Source organism: Miniopterus natalensis, chromosome 8, assembly GCF_054644295.1.
Source record: "Miniopterus natalensis isolate mMinNat1 chromosome 8, mMinNat1.hap1, whole genome shotgun sequence".
Lineage (NCBI taxonomy): Eukaryota > Metazoa > Chordata > Mammalia > Chiroptera > Miniopteridae > Miniopterus > Miniopterus natalensis.
This window is the reverse complement of record NC_142088.1, coordinates 66778107-66803430: the sequence shown is the minus strand read 5'-3', so window position 1 is coordinate 66803430 and position 25324 is coordinate 66778107. Positions and strand designations below refer to the sequence as shown.

Below are 25324 nucleotides of genomic sequence, written 5' to 3'. Positions count from 1 at the left end.
CAGCAGGCCCCAGTGTGAGACGTGGAGTACTGACTGCCCCTGGAAACAGGATCTAGCTCGGGGCAGGCCCGGATATTGTAATGTTGTGCTGGGTGCATTCTCTGTGACAGGTGTTGGCTGTTCTGGTTTTGTGCTGAGGGACCCCAGAGACCTACTCAGTCACACAGGCTTCTCACCCAATAGCTCACATGCCCTGCAGATAAAATTGCAGCAAACTCTGGCCTCTGGGAACATGTTTACCTTTGAAAGATTGATTTCTTGTTTAAGCTGTTATTTCCTACCAATTATTTCTTTTTAACATTTGTTTTGAGTTTTCCCTTATGTCCATTTTAGTATTTGCTCTTACATTGTCTCCTTTTTTAAAAAATCAGTGATTAGAGGATTTTTTTCACTTTGTGATCATCCTTGCATGATTATTACATTTTTTGCTTGTGTTTGTGTCGTTTATCTCATCATATGTTGTTCTGTTGCTGCAGAATGTCCCTAATTTGGTCATATGTTCTGCCTTACTCTTCCGTCTCTCCATCCTGAGCTCTTCTCATCTGCTTATCTATTCTGGTTTTGAAAGGCATTGTCCTGTGTTGCCCCATCCCCTGATGTCATTCCCAGATGATCAGGGTTCCCACTCCTTTCAGCTTACCATTGCCAATGCTGCATTTGCCGAGACGCTGACAGTGAGCTGGACAGAGGCCCTTCCCCGTGGGCCTCATCAGCTGAAGGCCCTGCCGTGGGAATGGCCCTGTGAGGTGGGAGCCGGCGCAGCGGCCAGGGGAGGAGCGTGGCCTGCGATGTGTGAGCTCCCTCACTGTGAGCAAGGCCTTTAGCCTCTCTGCTTCAGGTAAACCATGGTGCCTAACTAATAATGGTCATACAGATTTCATTAAGCCACTACATGTCCTGTGGCCAGCACAGCGTGTAGCCCACTCCTACCCAAATATCATTAGCGTAGGGCGGGTGGTTTTTTATTATTATGAATATGATAAATTTTTTTTTAAATATATCTTTATTGATTTCAGAGAGAGGAAGGGAGAGGGAGAGAGAGAGACAGAAACATCAATGATGAGAGAGCCATTGATCGAGCCCACAACCCGGGCATGTGCTCTGACCGGGAATCGAACCCCGATCGCCTGGATCCTAGGTCGATGCTCAACCGCTGAGCCACGCCCGGCCGGGCTGAATATGATAATTCTTAACATCAGGTGTTGTTGTCTTCTTGTACGTGTAAAGTGCAGAGACAAACAGGCTTCAGACTGGGAAATTAGCAAGCGGAGATATTCACTGCAGCGCTGGCATTGCGTTGCTGCACAGAGCTAGCTTCTGTTTAGCCTTTAGCTCTGTTTCATATTTTATTGGTTTGCAATCTAAACATTTCCTTAGCTGATTAGGTTCTCAGCCCAGAAGTGGCCATGGACTACTTGCCTGTAAGGAGATAACATTTAAAATTTTAAATGGAACTAAGTACATATGAATCCAGTGAATTTGCTATGTGCTGTTGACATCTTACTCAGCTGTCGGCAAGCATTTAATCAATGTTTATTGCCTTTCTTCTCTGAGATTTAAATAAGACATAAAATTTTATGACAGGCAGAGTATTTTCAATACTTTTACTATTTTCCATAGATAGTGTAATAGTATACGAGAGGAAATATCCATAAAATACCAAGAATGCATTATTTTTAGAAGAATATGGTAATTTGAAGTTTTCATAATGACAAAATGTTGGTGTACTTTTCAAATCACGCTGTAGATTTGTGGATATCTGGGTTTCTCTTTTTTCTCTTTTGTGTATATCTTTTCTCTTTTTTTTTTTCTTTCTGGATACCTATAGTCTAGGTCAGAAAGCTAAGAATTATAGTTTTTTTTCCTACTGTTATAAAAGATAGATAGTAGTTCATAATATTAAATTGTAGTTCCTCAGAAGTCACAAAACAGCCAATGCCGCAGAATGAAGTAGAAAGAATACGTGTGGTTTAAACATTAGCTTGATGTCCAAAGCACAAACCGTGATAGCTGTGTTAGTATTAAGTTTACAGGATACTTGACCATTAGCCATAAAATGTTTGCCCTGAGGTATTTCTATGTAAAGTAATATATACATTTGAACTGGGGGGAACATTAGGGAACCTTGAGTATATTGCTATGTTCAAAAATATTTCTCTCATCTCGGTACTTTTGCTTTTATCCAGGAATTGTCAGGCATGAGAACAGGAGTATAAAGTATGGCCAAGACCTAGTCACCCATCCATTATGCCACAGTTCCCAGAATCACGTACACACACACACACACACACACACACACACACACACACACACACACAACTAGTGTTGAATAAGACCACAGAATTTCACTCTTAGATATATACTGAAAAGAGTTGAAAACAGGTACTCAAACATGTGCACATATAAACGTGTTCAGGGCAGCACTGGTCACAGTAGCTAAAATATGTCCATCAGCAGATGACTGGATAAAGGCCTGGGGGTGGTGGGTGGGGGTGGGGTGGAGGGAGTCAATGGGGGAAAGTGGGGGACTTCTGTAATACTTTCAACAATAAAGACAAATTTTTAAAAAGTGTAGTATAGACATACAATAGAATATTTTTTATCATAAAATGGAGTAGTGATATATGCTATAGCATAGATGAATCTCTAAAATATTATGCTAGGTGAAGAAAGGCAGCACAAAATATGACATATTCTATGATTCCATTGACATGGAATATTCAGAATAATTTAATCCATAGAGACAGAACATAAATTGGTGGCTGCCAAGGACTGAGGGGAATGGGTAACGGGGAGAAAGTGCTTAACGGGTAAAGGGTTTTACTTTAGAGCAATGAAAATGTTTCAAAACTATATAGAAGTGGTGGTTGCACAATATTGTAATTTACTAAATGCCACTGAAGTGTTTACTTTCAAATGGCTCATTTTGTGTAATGTGAATTTCCCCATGTTAAATTATTTAAAAAAAAAATACTGAGTGACAAGGTTGAAGCAGCACCATATCCCATGTTCTCAGAATCACAAATGATTTAAATAAGTCTACTCCACGAGGAGAGAATGCAGTTTGTCATTATTGATCTCAGGGAGGCTGATGAAAGATGAACTCAATTTCCCTCTTAAGTATATTCTATTTTATTATGATAGTAGATTATCAGAGCTGGTGAAAATGACTTTTAATGGCTATGTTTCTGTGCCATGTGCTGCTTTGTTTTCCATGCTTGTCTGAGATTTCAGTTGGTTTCATTGATCCGCCCAAGAAAACGAAGACAGGAGGGAATTAATGCTCCTCTTTAGAGATGGGTTCTCTCTGTGACATGGGCAGATGATCACAGCATTGTAGGCTAGCAGGTGAGGTTATGCAGGCACAAGTGCTTTACTTTTGGCTCTTCAGTCATTCAGATTAGCTGACCATATAAATAAAATGATATGGAAAATTATAAGTAGTGTTTATATTGTGTGTGAACCAGCCTGTGAAGCTCCTGGTAGTTATTTATACATATATACAAATGGTAAAGCAAGGGCTTTCTGGGGCTATGGCATAAATGGCTAGATTTTTCAGATGATAAAGGCCATTGGGTTTTTGTGCTATACATCTTTGCAAAGGATATTTTTAAAGGTTTTCCTATATATTCAAAGTCCTCTATGTGTTTGGACACCTTGCTATGTATGTTGCATAAATGATTTCTAATCCTTAGAATATCCCTGAAAGATATAAACATTATTATTTTATTATCATAGATGAGATAACTGAAGTTCAAAGATGTTAACTGATATATTCAAGAGGATAAGTGGTGCTAAAATTCACATCCAGATGCTTAACTGTGCCAGACTAGAACACTTTGTGACTAGGATCCCATTGTGCAGCTGTTGTTCTTTTTTTTGATAAGATTTTATATAAAACAGCTCACACGTATTTCAGAGTGTGCTTATGACTATTAGTTTGGCTCCCTGAGAGAAAGGCTCTACTCTTTGCTCTTATTTCTAAATTAGCCTGTATAGACAAGCTATCAAAATGTTGGTGGAGTGTTGACATTGAACTGTACTAAGGAAATGTGTGAACCAGTTTATCTGAGAGCTTAGGCTTTAAAAAGCATTCAGGCACCCAAAGTGAATCCTAAGAGTGCTGGATGGTGACTAGGGAGAATGTTAAATTTGGGTAATGGGAAACCTAAGCAACTGGGAACTAGAGGAAGGGAGAAATATATAACAACTTGTGTGTCAGTCTAAGTCATTCAGAATTTGATGTCCAATAACTCTTGCACCACAGGCATTCCCTTTTCCTCATGTGGCTTCAGTATTAACCGTCTTCCAAATCCCTTGTATTTTTCTACCATTATACCTTTGTTGACACTTTGATGCCTGAAATGCTCGCCCACATTGCCGCCAATCCTCAGCCTTTCTCTTTCTCCCTGTTGAAAGTCCTTGGCTGTCATCCTAAACCCCCACAGGTCCTTGTCTTCCCTGAACTGCTGTAGTATTTCCTGTTCAAAACACACATTTGCAGCTTGGCGTCTACATTTTTTAAAGATGTTTCAATTAAAATTTTAAAAGATCTTTAAATTAAGATTTTTTTTAATTAAAGGGAGAGAGAGAAAAGCATCCATGTGAGAACCATACATTGATTAGCTGCCTCCTGGATGCCCCCTACTAGGGTTGAACCCCCAACCTGGGCATATGCCCTGCCCAGAATCAAACCAGCAACCTTTTGGTACACGGGGCAATGCCCAACCAACTGAACCACACAGTCCAGGGCTTGGCATTTACTTTTGGAGATTTTTTTTCTCATGTGTTTATAGCCAGTTTCTGTTATTAACTATGAGATCTAATGGGGTAAATAATAGTTATTTTCACCTATTTACATACTATAATATACCATGGACACACTATGTGCTCATAAAATAGTTGATAATTGTATAACTCTTGAGAGCAAAGTTTTCTCAAAACATTTTCATAAATATACCATTTTCTGAGACAAATGCCCCTTAAAAAGGGATGGCTACTGGTCAAGTAAGGTTGAAAAACACTACATACCATTTCTACCCTAGGAATTTTACACTATACCTTGGCATTTTAAAAACTCTGAGGAATTCTTCAGTAATAAGACCATTTTACTAATTTAACCCAGCACCTCTCAGCCCTCCCCCTTTTTTATATTTTATTCCTCAAAATGTTCTTTGCAAGACACTGCTTTAAAGTGTTTTGTATACAAATGATGCTAATAATATTCATAAATGTGGAAATTGAATTTTGATTAGGTAAAATTTGGGCATTTTGTTTGGCCTGCCTCCTTCTGTACTTTTAAAAGCACTACCCGTTTGTGTGTGTGTGTGTGTGCGCGCACTCACATAACATACAGTGTAGACTCATTTACTCTAGATCGAGACTAAAAAGAGAATGATTGGAACTGGTCTTTCAGCTTATCTGCTAGAATCTCTATTACTTCTCATAATATGCTTGAGAAGTTTTATTTGTACCTCAAGGGCAATGAGCCTGGCCTCACAAATATGAATGCAGATATTAGCAGTGCACAATCTCCTCCAGGCAGTCTTGCTTACTGTCAGGTCGTTCTATTTACTTCCTCAGAAAAGGAATATCCGTCTCCTTGGAATTGGACACAGCATGGTTAATGGGAAAAGCAGAACTTCTGGAGTCAGAAAGTTTTAAATTGATTCCTCACTGAGGCCTGTGCGATCCTGACCAAGTTTTCTTTCTGGAGCCAATGACAACTCCTCTATAAAATGAGATGGGTCACACCTGCCTCTAAGAGTTTTCTACTAGGACAGTGCCTGGCACAAAGGAGACACTTTATAAATATTAATAACCTTTGCAGTTATTTTTTATGTCAGATTATGACAAGAGCATTCCATAGCACAAAGTCACACAGACAAAACAGCCTTTCTCCTATAGTTGCCACTCCATATTTCATATTGTTACTTCAAACTATAAATGGTATCACTGTTGTTCATGTTTTCTGTTAATTGTAAATATATATTTATATCACAAGTATGTATAAATATATGTTATAAGTATACATACATTTAAGTAACTTATTAGCTTATTCAAAGGAGGAATAGTAAATGCATTTGGAAGAATTTTGGAGCGGCTTTCAACTTTTGTCTCAGCAAGTTATATAATTTAGCCACAGATCCATTTCCATTTTAGTTTTGGATTATTTGCAACTATGCACAAACAGGATAAAAGAATAATGGTGTGGTAATCTTGCTTAAGGTTACATGTTTGGAGGCAAAAGCACACACCAGAAAATTAGCTTGGTAAAATTCTATTTTATAGGGTAGAATAGAATGCTCAACATAAATTATGCTTTTTCAGGCCTACACGCCCCCGTTTTGCTAAAAAACATATCCTTGTTACATATGGTTGTCAATAATGCATCAATCATGTCTGTCTCCAGCCATCCATGGCTACATTATTGCTGGAAGAAGCCCATTTTGTCCCTGTGAAGGATGACAACTGCCAGCTTTGCTGTGTATCTACCTTTCTCCATGCCAAGTGATCTCCTGGCAGTTTTCCTTGACACAAATATTATGAATGACTGGAGAAACCATCATTTTTTGCACTTTATTGGTTTAGACACAAGGTGAAGTCTTCTAAGCTAAACTGAAGTAATAGAGGAAGCAATGATCCTAAATGTTGCTTGGAGTGGCCTCGGTTGTGCATTGACCAGCTTCTGCCTTGTTCTGGTTGATTACAGGGGAAGACGTATCAGGGCACCTCTGCCCAGCGTCTCCTCCTCCTGAACGGATGGCTTGTGAAATTCCCTGCAGGATGGATTGCGTGGTGAGCGAGTGGACAGAGTGGTCACCCTGCTCCCAGTCTTGTTCATATAAAAACTCTGATGGGAAACAGACCAGGTCAAGGACTATCCTGGCATTGGCTGGAGAAGGTGAGTAATAATAAATATTTCAACGGAGTCCATTGCGCAATTACTGTTTTCCGATAGGTAACTGTGAAGGTCGCATTGTGGAAATAGCCGCATCTAGGTAACATCTATATTCCTTGAGTCCAAATGAACACTGTTTCTTTCACTGTGCGCCTGTTCTCTTTAACCCTCAAGTTCACCTGTGCTGGGTGCCAGTATTTGCATGAATTGTTTTAGTCCATCCTATGTTATTGTTTTATTATACATTTTTAGGGAAGAAAACAAAGTTTTCTTGATACACATCCAGCTTCCACTAGCTCATGTGCTTTGGAACATAACTGGAATATAGCTGGTAAGAAGGGCTCCAAATTAAGAACCAAGAGACACGGCTTCTTAACTGGAAACGGCCGTTCTCGTCGGCCAGCTGAGCCCTGCGCCCTGCTTTCTGCTCTGCCCCGCTGGCGTGCAGTGAGAGCGAAAGGATGAAGGCTGTAAAAATGGCTTTGGGGAAGCTAACGTGCGATGGGGATGTACACGGGGGCATCAGAAAAAGTGAGAGGAGCAGCTGTTGCTGTCCCTGGTAGCGATGTCTCTGCCTCCAGGCGACATGCGTCATCCTCTGAGCGCCCCTTGGCTCTGCCTGCCCGCAGCTCCGGTGCAGCAGCAAGGCCGGGTGGCCGCAGGCTGCGAGGGCTCCTTCCCAGCAAGGCCCGGGTCTGTGACTGAGGAAGGGGGCCAGGGTCAAGATGAACGAAGACTCAGGTCCTTAAGATGCCGTTGCGTCCCCTTCTCGTCTTTCATAATTTTGGAAAGAGGGGGGAAAGCCCGTAGTATTTAATGGGGGGAAATAAGAATAATACCAAAGTCACAAATCTTCTTGAGCATTTGGCCCACTGAATAAAACATTATAGCGTGGAAAACAGAAGAAAAAGTAATGCATTAGATAAATAGCAGTTTTTACCTGGATATAAACATGTGAAAGGAAAGGCAGCACTGAAATTTGATTGTCTGACTCACCCAGAGTGTAAGGATCCACATCTGCCTGGTCTCCCAGCCCGCAGATAACACATTGTCAAGTATGATTTCGGAGGTCCAGGATGGGCTTCCTCTTGCCAAACAAGAAAGACTTCTGGATTTCTCGAATTGTAGTAAAATGCGCTGCATGATGGAGAATGGGTGTCTTAAAATGGTACTGAGATAAAAATAATGCTCTCTTAGCAAAGAGAGACCATATATAGGCAGAGAGAGAGAGAGAGAATGTGTGTGTGTGTGTGTGTGTGTGTGTGTGTGTGTGTGTTGGATCTAATAGCAGCTCAAGGTCATGGGTTATTTTATCTAACTGACTAACCTATGTAGGCATAGTAATAAAATAAAAACAGATTTCTTTGGAGTTTGTCTCTGAGATACATGACTCAGGGGTGGGCAGTAGAATCAGTTAGTTTTAAAAATATAATTGACAGGTCCTGCTCCCTGTTATTTAGAGAATGGGGTGACGTATTGTCTTCAGATTGTTCTTCAGGACAAAGGTGAGGAGAAGGGTGCAGTGGCTCAGGCCTTTGGAAAGCTGTGTCAAAAGGCTGTTTTTCTAGGCCATAAAATAACAAAACAACAAATATAAGAACAGCAATAACAACATCAACGTGTTAATAAAAAGAACAACAGCTATGTATTCTTTTATATTTTGATTTTTGCAGGTGGAAAACCATGCCCCCCTTCTCAGGCCCTCCAAGAATATCGCTCATGCAATGACCATTCCTGTATGCAGCTCTATTGGGAGACGTTGCCTTGGGGCCCCTGTTCTGAAGACACATCGGTTACTGCCCTTAATGCAACCATTGGATGGGATGGAGAAGCTACGTGTGGTGTGGGCATTCAGACACGGAAGGCCTTTTGTGTCAAGAGTCATGTGGGACAAGTGATGACCAAAAGGTACTATCAATAATTTAGTGAAAGTGCAGAGGATTTTTGCATATTGGAGTATTTTTAGTCAAAAGCATTTTTCAAGCGCTGAATATGTCTCAGTCTGTGCTAAAGTAATATATATTTGCTTTGTTTTGTCTCACTCTTAAAAGTTAAAAAAAGTATGTCTTAACAAAGGTTGACACTTTACTAAGTTATAATGTGCATTAGTTAATGAATAACAGTACATAAGCCCCACAAATATGGAATCTGTTTGAATAATCCAGTTTTCTTGAGCTGATCTCAGTATTTCTGATCCTTTCTTACATAAAGAGTAGGTCCACATGAGGGTGGTTTATGAACTTTGAAAATATAGGTTTGTGTTATGTTCTTCTTTAGGTCCCATTGATCTTCTCTGCAGTGAGCAATAAATCCATGTAGCCATTTTAAATTGACTAATTCATGTCCTTGTGTAGGTTCACAATCTCATGGATACCATGCTTTGCACACGAAGATGTAAAGTTTTAAAAAAGCAATAGGAGATTTGAGGCATGGAGACTAGGATACAGATATTAAAAAGGGTCATGAATAATTGCAAATAACGGAGGAAAAAGAGTAACTGAGTAGAGAGCTCAGCTCTGGGAGTTTCTTCTCTAGACCAGATAAGGAGACATAACTCTTCCTCAAGTCCATGTGGGAAGGCTTGTCGAGAAGAAAATGCAAGGCCTATGCAGGCTCCAGGACTGGGTAACTGGGCTACCTGCAGAGGTGTCCAAGGGGCCATGTTTGAACTAGTCCCTGTTTTGTGGTGAAAGACCCCACGGAGCCACAGGAGTGGTGGGTCAGCAGGATGGGCTGGTGCTAACTAGGCAACTTAGAGGTGTTCCCCAGGAATTTTCAAAATGGGAAAATGAAACCCTCTTTCTTTTTCTTTTTCTTTTTCTTTTTCTTTTTCTTTTTCTTTTTCTTTTTCTTTTTCTTTTTCTTTTTCTTTTTCTTTTTCTTTTTCTTTTTGTAATATATCTTTATTGATTTCAGAGAGAGGAAGGAAGAGGGAGAGACAGAAACATCAATGATGAGAGAGAGTCATTGATCAGCTGCCTCCTGCACGCCCCCAACTGGGGATCGAGCCCACAACCCAGGCATGTGCCCTGACCGGGAATCGAACTGCAATCTCCTGGATCCTCGGTCAATGCTCAACCATGCCTGGTTGGGCAAACCCTCTCTTTTTCTATTCCTGATACTTAAGCATATGAACTGAGAGTTTCCATAGCCATGGTTAGGCCTGGTGGAAAAAGCAGGAGGGATGAATGAAGCTGATGCTCAGAGAAGCAGAAAAATCCTGGCAGCATCGAGCCCTGGTCCCATCCTCCTTAATTATACCCCTCCCTTTCCTGGCAACCAAGGCAAATACATTTGCTCTTCTGCCTAATTCAGTCCAGTTTGTGTTGCTGCCATGGGCAACTCAGACACCTGATTAATTTCATCTAGGGGCACCATGATTACAGGCTCTGGGCCTTATCCACACTGCCATGGAAACCACATTCACTGTGTGCAAGGAATGTCAAATCGTGCAGACTGGCCAGATGCTGCTGGTCTTGGAGCATCAGGTGAGCAGCTGGCTCTGCAAATGTGAGGATAACTATGACGTGAAGTGAAGCACGGTCAAGAAGATCTCATTTCTCTTCCCTCCTAATTGTGGCATCCAAAGTGCTGGGGTTGGATGTTCTCCATGGTCAGAATCCCAGACTTTATCACAGTGCCTGGCGTGCATTTAGTGTTCCATAAGCATTTTAGAATTTGTGAATTAACTTGACCTATGTGTAGGAAAGTAACAGGGTTTGCCAAGGATTGAATATGAATTGCAGGAAACTGAGAGTAGACGATGTTTATTCTTTGCTTCGAAAATAGATTTTACCTACCATACATATGACCTTCTGCTCTTAATAACTCATAAATATTGTTTCTGTTTAGCATCCAATACTACATTGCTTGTGATGTTTTTGAAACATCAAATTATGTCAGTGGTGTGTTTTAACTTCCCTGGTATTCATAACACCATAAGGACTGACTGAATCAATGGGAGTTTTAGCTAAACATGGACAAGAATGCTTGTATATCACCTAGTTTAGGTGATTATCTAATTACTGAGGTTATGGTAAAATCCTAAATGGTTTAAAAGGTGTTATGTAAGAGAACTCCTTTTATCATGGAAAGGATTACAACCTTGATAATGCTATTTTTATGATGTAAATGTTCAACTGCTTAAAAAAAGATGCCTGAAATATTAGCTTTAATATACAAATGCAAATAAGTAGGTCGTAGGTATAGGAATAAGTCTTACGTGATATGCAACTATATTCTTTATAATGATGAGAAAATGTAGCAAACTTGAAGTCTGACCTTCTACCTTTGAAAAACTTTGCTTAGTTCTGAATCACACAGGAAGTCCCCTTGATGGGAACACGATTTGTTTATTTCTTAGCAAAGAAGCATTGGAATTGACACTGACATCTACCAAATAAATTATCATTACATTTTCAAGGCTATTTGGACATGAAAAGTCAGATTCAGATGGTACTCTATTTCCTTTTTTCCTCATAATTACTTTGAATGTCAGCTTTATATTAAAGTCTGAACATATCAGGATACTCAACTTTTAACTTAATGATATTTTATGCCCCCCGAAAAAACGACAGGACCAAAAGTTTACAGTTTAAAGCATAATTCACAAATGAATATACATTTCTTTAAAAATTTACATAAGTGAAACCAAACTATTATTATTACAGTGAATAACCTCCAGTTTTGTTCAGTTTACCAACATAGAAAAGCGAATTGCACAGATGTTTTCCCTACACACAGACACAGACACACACACACACACACACACACACAGGTATTACTAATTACTTTTGCACTGTTAATGAGGCTGGAGACTTAACCTAATTGTAATTCTTACTGTACGTCTCCAAACAATCTTGCTAAGCATAAGGAGCCTGATTGACTTTAGTAAAGTTAATTAAAATTCTTGAGGTTAATGAGATTAATTGAGCAAAGAAAATAATAACTACTGTCCAGTGAAATGTATTGTGAGATACCGAGATTATCAACAGTAGAAAATGTTATTTTCTCTGCTCTTACAAAAAATACATATTTTGGTGTGTTTTTTTCATGTGGAAAAAGCCACTGCAGTGGAAAAAGATCTCCTGCCATTTGTGAAATCCTCGAGGTGGGGGTGGGGCAAGAGAAATGGTAAAGGAGAAGAAAGTATCTTTAAAAAGATAATTAAAATTCTTCAATGGCTGTTAGGTGGGAGGAAAGAAGCTCATCTCCAAGGACTAGATGGGCTAACATAATGTATTTTATCTCTGAACTCACTGCACTGGGATGCACAGAGCTCCTTGCAGGTTCTTGCTTCCCTGGGTTGGTGTTTTGGTTTCCACGCAGTTGTGTAGGTGAGAATGTAACCATTGTATGAGTAATAGAACTGATCATATCAGAAAATGAGAACTAGCTTGGGCACAACCGAAACAGAAGTGAGAGCTTGTTGGTATATTTCTGGGGTTTTGTTTGGTTGGTTTTGTGATTCAGTGCTTTTTTCCAGCTGCAATGTAGAAAAATAATAATAAAGATTTAAAAGGCATGACTCAAAGACTTCCAAAGGTCCTGCTATGTCACTTTCTGCCTTTAATGTAAAAACGCCTGGCATTTTGTGAGATATAGGAATGTAAAGCTCCAGTTAAGCATTTAATGATTAAAAGTTGTCAGGTTTGCCCCCTTCACTGAGTGAGCTGGAATTTCAGTTCTGGGGTCGGAGAACTGCTCAAGAAGATGGAGCAGGTGTGCCTGCATCTTAGTTATGGAAACAAACAGGGCTTTGTAGCTCAATTTAATGCATTTCAGCACAGTGCTTATAAGGAAATTTAGCCTACAGGGTGACCAAGAGACAGTCATGGAATATTCCAGTGCAAGTCCAGGAAAATACATGTCCTAATGAAATGCCTTCCCCCTTTTACCAAGAGCACAGCCAATCCAGGATCAGCATATAACAGGAAAGCTGGAAGTATAAATTAGGACAAAAGCCAAGGGTCATACTTAGTTTACTAACTAAAAAGTGAATCCATGTTCCCTTGAATTTTAAGGCTTCAATTTTGTTTTGCAAATGGCTGGATACATTTATCTAATATTCCCAGGGATTTATTTGTCTTCAGGCTCCAATAGAATAGAATACAATTCAATCATTCACTTACTGTTACTAATATTTGCCTTGCATTAGAATCTGGTTTTTTAAGACATGACATCAGATGTGATTCTGTCATCAAAACATTCAAAGTTAGTGTATGTATTTTGCATGCACATGTGTGCACATTTGTACACATGCAACAAATCAGCAGCATGAAACTTGTCAAAGGCCGTTTTTCAGTCAGTGGCAATACAACAATACAGAAAATAAAACCTTAGAGAGAGAGAGAAAGGGGAGGGGGGGACGTCACTTTGCTGTTCCACCTGTTTATGTGCTCATTGGTTGCCTCTTGAATGTGCCCTGACTCTCCTGTATCAGGACGCTGCTCTAATCAACTGAGCTATGCAGCCAGGGCCTCAAAGAGAATATTTTTAAAGACTACGAGGAAATTCATGAAAACTGGAAATGTGACGATCCTTGAAGCAGTAGACAATGTGTAAATTGAAATGAAGAGGAAGTAAATACCTGAAGAAAAGGCCAACATTTTGGCAGAAGAAATGAGCAAGAAGACAGTTTCGTTGACAGAGGAATAGTTGGCTCCTATTAGACCAGAGATCACATTCCTGGAAAGGCCTGAGTTCACGGCCTCCATAAAAGCCACATAACCTGAGCTTGACCTTTGCCATTGAGGAGATGATGCCATTTCCCTCTTAGGGACTTAGTGGAAGAACACAGAGAGAAAGGTGGCCACATTGTGGAGAGCTGACGTCAGGCTCAGTGCGAATTTATTGTGAGCGATGCTAACAAAGTGTAAAGAAAGTGGGTATATCAGTGCCCTATGGAGATTAACACCCATTGCAACCTGAAGTGAGCGAGGCCCTGCAGTGGAAGCCACCCTCTCCAGCCAGGCTACAGCTGGCGCCACAAGCAGTCCTGAGCTCTTCGGGGGGTGTGAGTGAGTGTGCACTGCGTCGGTGCGGGCCCCCCTCCCGCCCCACAGGGCACGCTGGAAGTTGGCTTTTCTCAGGTTACACTACCACTTCCAGCCACACTCTAGGAGAGGCTGGAGGGGAGTTAGAATAGATAGCGGCTCAACTTAATTTTAGTGTATTTCAGAGTGTGAACAAATGACTTGGGAATGATTTTAGTGTTTTTTGCTTTCTCTACTAAAGTATGACATAAAGTTTCCTTACCAGAGTAGCTTGTTTAAATAACACTATGTTCTCATAAAGACACTTCAAGAACAGTCTTTTTTTGTTTCTATTGTTATATGTTTGTCTATTTGTTTATATTGTTATATGAATTGAATTATTTGATAGACAAGTTTATGTTTGTGTTAAGCATGATTAATAATAATGCCATTAATAATTAATTGAACGATTCTTTTCCTGTGAGTATATATGTTTTCATTTTCATCAAAGTATGATATGCTCCATAGTAGAACTAAAATAATATATTTTATTTGCTGACGATGGAAAGAACTGATGATGGAAAGCAACTGGTCCCCAACTATCTCCGCCACTTAATACCCCACATCCCTAATACAACCATTTCTTACTAGTTGCTATGGTTTTCTTCCCCCTTCTCTCTTTATTTTGACTAGTAAGCCTTCACTCGGTTCACACATCTTAACAATATACAGTGGTACCTCGGTTTTTGAATGTCTCCATTGACAAGCAATTTCAGGTTACAAACGCCATAAACCCAGAAGGAAATGCCTCGGTTTTCGAACACGCCTCGGAAGTCGAACATGTCACGCGGCTTCCGCTGAGGGCAAGATCCTGAGGCCTCGTTGTCAGCTGTTGATCCCTCGGTTTTCGAACGTTTCAGAACTCGAACCATCTTCCAGACTGGATTACATTCAAAAACCAAGGGACCACTGTACAAGGAGACATATAATAATAACAACAAGAAGCTTAACACACTCCTGTTCTCCTTCCTTGCCTCTTGCCCTGCTACTGGCTACCACTTTATTAGTTTCTTATCTATTCATTGTATTTTTATGTCAATACTAGCCAGCCCAACTGTGTATATATATATGTGTGTGTGCATGTGTGTGTGTGTGTATAAAATTGCCCTTTCTTTCTGAGGTTTAGCTCCTAATGCTACATCACATATTTTCCGCATATCATTTATATATCTATTAATTTCTCTATTTAAAGTGTCCATTCATTGATTCCTCTCATGAAAACAATGAATCTAGCCCATTCACACTAATTCCTCCACCGACTCCCCATATTGTTGACTTTATTTGTTATTTTTTATGTGTCGATTGGCTCTTTGACCCCTTGCTTTGTTAGATGAGGGCACCCAAGCTCCGACTTTCCCCTTTCTCCCTTCCCTCTCCCGTCCTTTGCCCACTGTGTCTTCGCCTTATGAGGGCAAGAATGACATCATGTACATTCGGTTCCACAGCCAAATGCAGTCTCCCATGCTTTGTCTATGTATTGTTTCTAAAGATTTAAAATTAAGAAAATGTTTTTATTTTTATAACTGTAAATTGATGCCTAATACCACTCAGAGTCTTCTCCCTTTCTAGATGACCTATTTTTCTTCCCCTTCTCCCCAACCATTATCCCCCCTTCCCTTCCCTTTCTTAGTGTTTGAAATTTGGACAATCTCTGTGTTTGCATGGTGATAATTTTGTGATACAATTGGTGGACTTTTTATCTGAATCATCATGCTCTCATTAGCTCTTTGTTTTTTTCAATCCATTATTTTCTAGTTAATTTTATCTGCTACATTTTCTGTTCTCTCCTACTGGAAGGTTTTTAATTATCTGTTTGAACTTGCTAGACCTGGTGCTGTCTCTATAATTTTTCTGAAGTGCTCTGTCCCCGTGTGGCTTTGGGCCCATTTCTAATCATTTTAGCACCTCGGTTTTATCATCTGAAAATAAGATTATAATGCCTTTCACTGTGTCATCAGGAATAAATGAAAGAATGTAGGCAGAGCACAACTCAGCACTGGGCATCTAATACCACACTCACACTGTTCGGCTTTATACACACTGCCTCTCCTTGCTGTATTAGAAACTTATGGGAAACAGAATTTAAAATGCAAATATATGTTAGGGCATGCTTTTCTGTTTTTCTTCTTGGCATATCACTGTTTTAGAAGATAATAAATGTGGTTTTTAGCCTTGTGTAGTCATTAAAAAAAAACCACAAAAATTGTTTGCCATATTCTGAGACTTTAGTTCTTCCAAGTGATATGAGTCCATCTACTGTTTGTATTACTTTCCCTCCAAAGTATGAGCATTAAATGAATTATCAAGAAAATAACAGAATTGAAGTGTTTCTCCTGTTGATGCCCCTTGGTCCTCATGTTACCTGCAGGCCTTCATATCTCACTTTCTCCACCTCATCAATCTACATGTTCCAAAGAGACATCTGACAATGATTTAACTATAGTAAAATCCTGCCAATAATCAAAGGTGTATAATATATTCAAGTGGTCCTGAATGATTTTTTTCTTTCCCAGTTTATCTATAGATTGCCTTGCATGCTCCCCTTCCTTGTGGGTGACATCAGTGATTTGATATATTACCAGGAATAAAATACTTCTCAAAGAACATATGCTCGTTCTGAAAAAAATCAAATGTTGTTTGCATTGATGCTGATGGGGAGGCACGTTCTTGACATGTGTCTTTAGTTTCGGGGGTTGCTCTTTTCCTGGTCTAGGGGAAAGTGTTTTGGTGTCTGGGCCTAGACAGCTGGAGTCCTCTGCTCTGTGCCTGGCTGAGAGCCCTCGGGCAGGGTGTGTAGCTCCACCTCCCTGGGTCTGTCTTTCCCCGTCTATAAAAACCAACAGCGCAGAGTTCTCTGTCCTGAAGTCCTACGGCTCTATATTAAAGCTCTGCTCTCCCCAGCAGGCACTGATATGGTCTGTTCACATTGACAGATGTCCAGATTCCACCCGGCCTGAAACGGTGCGCCCGTGCCTGCTCCCGTGCAAAAAAGACTGTGCAGTGACTGCGTTCAGCGAGTGGACGCCCTGCCCGAGGCTGTGCCGCCCAGGTAGGTGGATGCTGCTTTCCTAGTGCTTCATTTCCTAGCCACCCGCTTGCTTTCCCACCCTGGATCAGTGGGAGACTGTGGAGTGTGAGCGCCCTTCTCTTTCATCTGCATGCCACCCTGGGAACAAGCTTTGTAAAATTCATAAATGAAGTCTTAAATTTCAGGTCCATCAGAACCAGTCAGGGAGCACATACTCAGTTGTTAGGTGTCATCATTTCACTTGCATGCATCGCAGGCAAACTTACCTTCTGCTAATCCTGTTGTGGCATTTTGAGCCTGTCACGTGTGGTTCCTTCTAAAACCTCATCGCCACCCCAATTTCTTTGTTGCTCCTGTGTGCTTGGAGCTGGACTCTAGGTGTCTTCATTAGAATATAGGGCCTTCAGTACTATGCTTATGTCACTGATAAATATAAACCTGTAGAAGAACTAGGGCAGATACTTTTTTTAAAAAACACACACTTCTTTATTGATTTCAGAGAGAGAAAGGGAGAGGGAGAGAGAGAGAGAAACATCAATGATGAGTCATTGATCGGCTGCCTCCTGCACGCCCCTGATTAGGGATCGAGCCCACAACCCGGGCATGTGCCCTGACTGGGAATCAAACCGAGACCTGCTGGATCATAGGTCGATTCTCAATCGCTGAGCCAAGCCAGCCAGGCAAGTGCAGATACTTTTAAAATTGTTGAACAGGTACAGAAATTGGCAATATAAGATTTGTATTTCCTTATTTTAGGGGTTATGTTTTATACACCTGGGTGTATTTAAAGGCCTGTGATCCAGAGCCCTTGATACCAAGTCCTAATGAGCACGCAAAAGCACTCTTTCTTAGAACAGGTCTTTCCCCCCAATACTTACAGTTCCCTGATGAGCTAGTCCACATGGAGATATAAATGCCCCTAGCCCCAAAGCTCCATTTAAGCCTAAGACCAGCAGTTAATAATATAGTTGCTCTTCCTGAGCCCCACACCTTAGCCTTGGTCCTGTAGATGTTACCATTGTCACAGCAAGAAAAGGCACATCCAAAAAAAGGAAGGATGAGAAGAATATTAACCTTAGTACCCAGAGTGAATTTGGGTCTCAACCACACATCTCTCTTAATAGCCATGTCCTCTGAAGCAGGGCTTGGTCCTCACTATTGCTCCACTAACCTCCCGGAGGAAGGGAAGGAAGTGTGTTGTTCTGTGAAGAGAGAATCCATCACAGAGATTGAGAGAATTAACACCTTTCTGTGCAAAATTCAGCCCTGTGAGTCTGGGGTCTCCCAAATGTACTTTGACTCTCACGCATCTTGATGGGAGTGACATGACAGTGTGGCCAACGTTGGTGTAGATCTGATGGCCATTTCAAACCTCCTCTCAGTGACTGGCAAAGAGGTAGTGAGAGCTGTTGCAGATTGTATCATCAGTGTTTCAGTTTGCAGCAATGGGGCACCAGACATAGTTTTTGTAATGGTGCCATTTCCCCTTCTTAATGATCCTTTGTCACAGCATTAAAAACGTAGCATCCAATGAGCTTTGCTTACGGATAGAATCAGAAATAAATATATTGAGTACAAAAGAACTTTGAAAGTACAGTAAAATATTTATCTGATCTTTCAAGGGTTGGAAACAACAATCTCTTCTAGAAACCCTCCCAAACTTATTTTTCTGAATGAAGTTCTGACATAAGTGAACTGAATAAACAGTTTAGACAGAGTGGGACAGAAAAGCTATGGTCTATATTTTAACCATCTGAAAAGCAGCATCTAGGAAACTGGCTTTTGGAATTTTAATAGTATTGAACCTGAAAAACAATCCAGCTCTTAAAGATTGGGAAAAATGACAAAGGTAAAATAATCTGTGATGACGGATTCTTATTGAGGTTCAGCTATTTCTTTTAGTTTCTTTCCCAAGAAAAATGAGCATAATTCCTTTGTTAAATGGTTATAAGAAAGAAAAAAACTGAATTACAAATAATACCCAGTTGACAGCCGGATATTGGTGGTGGAACTGTCAAGGTCCAATGACCCTCAGGAGCTATATTAGCTTTGCTGAGCCAGTGCACCCTCATGGCCAAAGATTACTTCAGCTACTGCTATTGCAAGAAAATTCCCTCTGCCGCCTGAGGGTCTTCTCCTAGCACTGGCTAAGGATGGAGGCATCATAGGGCAGATGAAATAATCTCTCTTCCAGCAATATAAAATTTTACTCCAATTTCCCAAAATTCTCTTAATCATTTAAATGTTGGCATTGAAATGAAAATAGTTCTAACCCTTTGTGATCTCTTTTTGCCTCCAGTTTTTCAAGCCTAGATAATTCCTTTCACAGCCTGGCAGTCAAGGGACCTGGAGGAGCAAAGATTCAATTATCAGATTTCTTCTAGTTTTTCACTTCAATTCTGTTTACCTTCATGTTTAGTTTATATCTTGGGACCAGTAGAGAGATAGGCAAAAGTAGGTTTACATTTGTGAGTACATGAAACAAAGTTTATTCTTGTATTAATATTTATTCTTGTATTTATATATTTTTCCATATGAACAGTTGTAAACCTACATTTGCCACCCCTGTATATTATTAAGTAACCATGGGTTATTTGAGGGGGAGGAGATTATTGGCAGAAATAGTATCTCTAAACCTATGCTTCTCAATCTTTAATGTCACTAAATCACTTGGAAGAATTATTAAAATGCATATTTTCAGCTCCATGGCCAGAAATTCTGATTCAGTAACTAGGGGGTGTCCCTTAGAAGTTTGAGTTGTAAGAAGATATTGCTAAATGGTGATGCATTCTTCCCCTTATAATAAAAAAGGACCATAGATACATGAGCAAACACTGCTTGAACTCTAGATGTGTGGTGTGTTTTTTCAGCTTCTTGAACACATTGTATTCTTTAGGATTCAAATGTTGTAGAGTGTGTTGGCTAAAAACATCGATGATAGAACTAGGTGGCCAGAGTGGAATTCCAAAGTTTGCTCTGTGATAGTGGATAAATTACATAATCTTTCTCTGCCTCAGTTTCCACATCTGTAAAGCACCTAAATATAAGGAAAACGGTTAGAACAATACATTTCATGGAGTAGCCACTGGGCCTGCATTTCTGTAGTTTATCCAAGCCTTTGTACCTGCTGCGTGTGAGGTGTGCGAGGCTGGCGCTGTGTTTAGCTGCCCCTCCTTCCTGAGCCCTCAGTTTGTGCATCACAGGGACCTGCTGTAACAGCCTTTCTTCAGGATGATGCTCACATCTCCCAAACTGCATTAGACCCTCCCCATCCACTTCACTAACTAGATTTTCCCATAGCATCCCACATGTCTCCTTCATGACACTCCTTTATTTTTCTTTTCTTGATAACAATGCCCTTGCTGATTGTAAGTCTATGAATGTGGGGACCAATTCTGTTGTCTTCACTTCTGGATCCTCTAACCCCATCATAATATGCAACATAGTTGTCACTCAGTAAATATTTTTTGAATGAACAAATGTCCTGTAAAGAAAGAGAAATGTGTGGCTTTGAATCCAAGATATAGATTCTCTGTCCTTGAGAGTGTCCTTCAAAAGATACTTTTGGAAATAGTATTCTAAAGCAGTACTTTTCGAACTAAATGCTTATACAAGTCCCCTGAGGGTCTTATTAAAATATAGTCTAAGTCAGTAGACCTGGACAGGCCCTGGAGTTGTATCTTTCGACAAGTTCCCAGGTGATACCTGTATGTAGGTTAGAAAGCTCCAGGTGTGTGTGTGTGTGTATAAAGGGGGTGTAGGGGTTCATTAGAAAATTTTGAACAAGGCAATGGCATGATCAAAGTTGTGAAATAAGAATCATAGACTAGGATCCACCAGCAGATGCTAACATAGGTATGGTGGGGTGTGGGGAGGAAAAAAGTGATCTAACCTAAACTGAGAGATCGGTAGAAGGATGGGCCTGAGCAGGTGGCAAACTCAACTAATGAAGATAGACAAACTCATTTTTATAGCTGTGGTTTTAGGTTGGGTCATCAATGTTAAGAAGAGTTTATGTCCTTGGCCCCCAAGCTTGGCTGCACAATGGAATCACCTAGAGATCTCTAAAATACACCAAGACATTATGATTTAATAATTTTTTTGTATCAACAGGAAATCACTGGATTATGTGAATTCCAAAAAAAATCTTTTCCAAACCTCAGAAAGCCAAAGTAGCTCCAGGGGTGGAATGTTCCAGGAATGATTTTTGCCTTAAATGAATTACTTGTATCAGGTTTTACTGGGTGTTGGCTGGGTTCATGAGCTAAATCCTTATAACTTAAACATATTCTCAAGCCATAAACACTCTCTAGCTAGTAGCAAGCTGCACTTCCTGTCTTCTCACTCCTCCTCATTTAATCTTCTTAAAAGATTAACGACAGTCTCATATTCTTCTAAACAAACCAAATATTTATCAAGCTGTGGTCCTGCTGTGGCCTCTCCAGTTTTCAAGTCTCTGTAATAAATTAGCCACATAATCAAGAACCATTCTTTGGTGCATTTTTTGCTATTTTCTTTTATTCTTTCTTTAGCCTATAAAGTAAATACCTGCCTACAATATCTAATGTTGTTTGCTTAAGAATAGCAACAGTTTATCAGTTTAGAGGCTCTCAGTTCCATGGAGGTTTTCAATGTGTAGATGTCTGAGATTCACCTCAGCCATGATAGTCAGAATCTCTTCATGTTTAAGGGAAATTTGCAATATTAAAATTCTCCAGGGTTCTGATCAAGATGGTGGTGTAGGTAAATGTGGTACTCTAATGCTTTCACAATCAAAATTACAGCTAAGCTACAGAATAACCATCATTGAGCACCTCCTGAAATCTAGCAAAACTGAAGTCCTCGAACTAAGAATATGCAGAAGAAGCCATGTGAAGACTGGTAGGAGGGACGGAGACTTGGAACGAGCTGGTCCAACATCCATATGTGGTAGATAAAAATCAGGAGGGATATCTTTGCTGAGGAAGTTCCCCCTGATGAGCAAGGGATCCCAACCCCACACCAGACCCCACATCCCGGGGTTCTAGCGCCAGGAAGAGGCGTCCCCATAACTTCTGGGTGTAAAAACCAGCAGGAATTGTGACTTAGTGAAATGAAGGGCTCCTGGAGTCCCAGGAGTTCCTCTTAAAGGGCCCACTGCATGGAGTTCCTTGGATTTATTCACTCTGAGCTCCAGCACTGGGGCAGAAGCTCAAGAGGCACTGAGGACATACATCCAGGACCTGAATTTTCTGGCATCAGGGTAGGAGCTTGAGGGGCAGCTTTCTCCCAGACAGAAGTGCTGGCAGGGGCCATTGTTCCTTTGCTGAGCCTTCCCCCATAGAGCCAGCAGGCAGGTGCCATATCTGAGTCTACATCAACATGGCTCCCACTGTTCTCCCAGCCCTGGTGATTTTCTGAGACTACCCTACCCAACTTGAGGGCCCACTCAAGCCATTTCCAGTGATTTTTGCATACAAGTTGCTGGTCTTAGCTCACACTTTGGATTTTAGCAATCTCTCTCAAACAAGCAGCATTTGGTCTCAGTGTGCCCTGTATCTCTTACTAAGAGGCCCTAGACCAGGCACTAGTGGCAGGCAGCCTTGGTTCATAGCTTGGCCTCTTTTGGGCACCTCTAAGCCCAGCACAAGTAGCAGTCATCTTCAGATCACTTTGCAGCTTATGCTGGGTGGCCCCAGGACAGGGCACAGGTGGCAGCAACTGATCTTGGACTGCATCTCCTGTGATGTCTCAGAGCCAGTGCACCCAGTGGACAGCTTCAGGCCATGTCATTGCACCACTCCACCACTTCCATGGCCAATACACTGAAGGGGCAGATTCAGTGGGCACCAGAGCCCTGCTGAAGTAACTCCTGCTCTGTGAGGTTGACCTCTACACAGCTGATCCTCCATGGTGGTTGCATCCAGGCCTTGAAGTCTATCAGCCTGGGGGTAAATTCCTCCCACTGAAGTAGCAACAGCAATCAAGGCTCAACTACAACTGTAGGGTGTACACAGTCCACATGTAAGGCACACCTGGAGTTCCAAGCTTGAGTGACAAGGGAGGCTGTGCCACTGTACCCTATAGGACACCTACTACATAAGGCCACAAAGCCTGGGAGATGTAGAAGCTCTACCTGATACATAGGAAAAAACCACAGGGAGGTTGCCAAAATGAGGAGACAGGTCCCAAATGAAAGAATAGAACAAAACTCCAGAAAAAGAGCTAAACAAAATAAAGACAAGTAATCTACCAAATGCAGAATTCAAAACGGTTATAAGGATGCTCAATGAACTCAGGGGAAGAGTAGATGAATTTAGTGAGAATTTAAAGAGATAGGAAACATAAAAAACAGAGATAGAAAACAAAAAAAGAACCAGTGAAGAATACATGGCAGGTAATCAACAGTGGAGTAGATGAAACAGAGAATCAAATCAGTGATTTGGAAGACAAGGAAGCAGAAAATACTCAATCAGAACAGCAAAAAGAAAAAAGAATCCAAAAATATGAGGGTAGTATAAGGAGTGTCTGGGACAACTTCAAGCTTACCAACATTTGCATTTTAAGGATGCCAGAAGGAGAAGAGAGAGAGTTAAGGAGTTGAAAACCTATGTGAAAAAATAAGAGAAAACTTCCTTAACCTTATGAAGGAAACACACATGCAAGCCCAGGTAGTTCAGAGAGTCCTAAATAAGATGAACCCAAAGAGGCCCACACCAAGACACATCATAATTAAAATGCCAAAGGTTAAAGACAAAGAGAGAATCTTAAAAGCAGCAAGAGAAAAAGCAATTAGTTACCTACAAAGGAGCTCCCATAAGACTGTCAGCTGATTTATCAATAGAAACTGCAGGCCAGAAGGGATTGGCAAGAAATATTCAAAGTGATGAAAAGAAGGACCTAGAACCAAGATTATTCTACGTAGCAAAGCTATCATTTAGAATGGAAGGACAGATGAAGAGTTTCCCAGACAAAAAGCTAAAGGAGTTCATCACTACCAAACCAGCATTAAAAGAACTATTAAAGGGTCTTCCTTAAGAAGAAAAAGAAAAAAAATCAAAATATGAATAATAAAGTGGCAACAAGCACCTATCTACCAACAATTACTTTACATACAATTGGACTAAATGCTCCAATCAAAAGTCATAAGGAGGCTGAGTGGCTAAGAAAACATTACCCTTACATATACTGTATACAAGACTTACTTCAGATCGAAAGACACACACAGACTGAAAGTAGAGGAGTGGAAAAAAGACATTTCATGAAAATGGAAACAAACAAACCAACACAAAGATGGGGTAGCAATGCTTATACCAGACAAAATATACTTTAGAACAAGAGACAAAGAAGGACCTAGCAATTCCACTTCTGGGTATTTATCTGAAGAATCTCAAGACACTAAATCAAAAAGACATACACTTCCATATGTTCACTGCAGCATTATTAACAATAGCCTAGATATGAAAGCAAACCTAAATGTCTATCAATAGATGAATGGATAAAGAAGAAATGGTGCATGTAAACAACGGAATATGACACAGCCATAAAAAAGAATAAAATTTTGCCGTCTGTGACAACATGGATGGACCTAGAGGGTATTGTGCTGAGTGAAATAAGTCATACAGAGGAAGACAAATGCCATATGATTTCACTATATGCAGAATCTAAAACACAAAATAAATTAACAAACAGAACAGAAACAGACTTATAGATACAGAGAACATTTTGACAGTTGTCAGATGGGAGGGGGTTGGAGGTTGGGTAAAAAAAGGTGAAGAGATTAAGAAGTACAAATTGGTGGTTACAGAATAGTCATGGGGGTGTAAAGTACAGCATAGGGAATACAGTCAATAATATTGTAATAACCATGCATGGTGTCAGATGGGTGTGAGATTTATCAGGATGCTAACTTTGTAAGTTTTATGATGTCTAATTACTGAGTTGTACGCCTGAAATGAATATAATATTGTATGTCAACTGCCATTAAAAAAAATAATAATAAACAAATAAACTCTCCACAAGTGACTCTTATAAGTGGGCAAGAATGAGAAACATTTACTTAGTGCTTTGTACTTTACAGTATGGCTTTGTATACATTTTAACCTAGGAGATTATTGATAATTGTTGGCCTGGATAGTACTGGAAATTAATTATCTTGGCCTCTGCTCTCATTACCACCATATCTAATTTAAAGTCACAGATCAGTGCTGATTTTCCAAGATTTCTCTCAGACTGTCTTTAAAGGGCCATATTATATACTTTCAACATTTAATAATATAACTTTTAGACATGTACATAAAATAATACAATGTTAATATGAAACATTAATGATTAATAGAATGCACTCTTGTGTAGCCATCACCAAGTAAAAATAATCATTAA

At 40.2% G+C, this 25324-nt stretch overlaps 1 protein-coding gene across 1 annotated transcript in view; it reads left to right on the top strand.

The window, feature by feature from the left end:
- The window catches only part of THSD7B (thrombospondin type 1 domain containing 7B), a 630654-nt gene that overhangs the window by 282427 nt on the left and 322903 nt on the right, over positions 1-25324 (top strand). The window contains exons 7-9 of the mRNA XM_087819873.1: positions 6713-6904; positions 8575-8809; positions 16869-16984. Coding sequence (XP_087675999.1) covers positions 6713-6904; positions 8575-8809; positions 16869-16984 — 543 coding nt within the window. The remainder of the gene's footprint in view (positions 1-6712; positions 6905-8574; positions 8810-16868; positions 16985-25324) is intronic.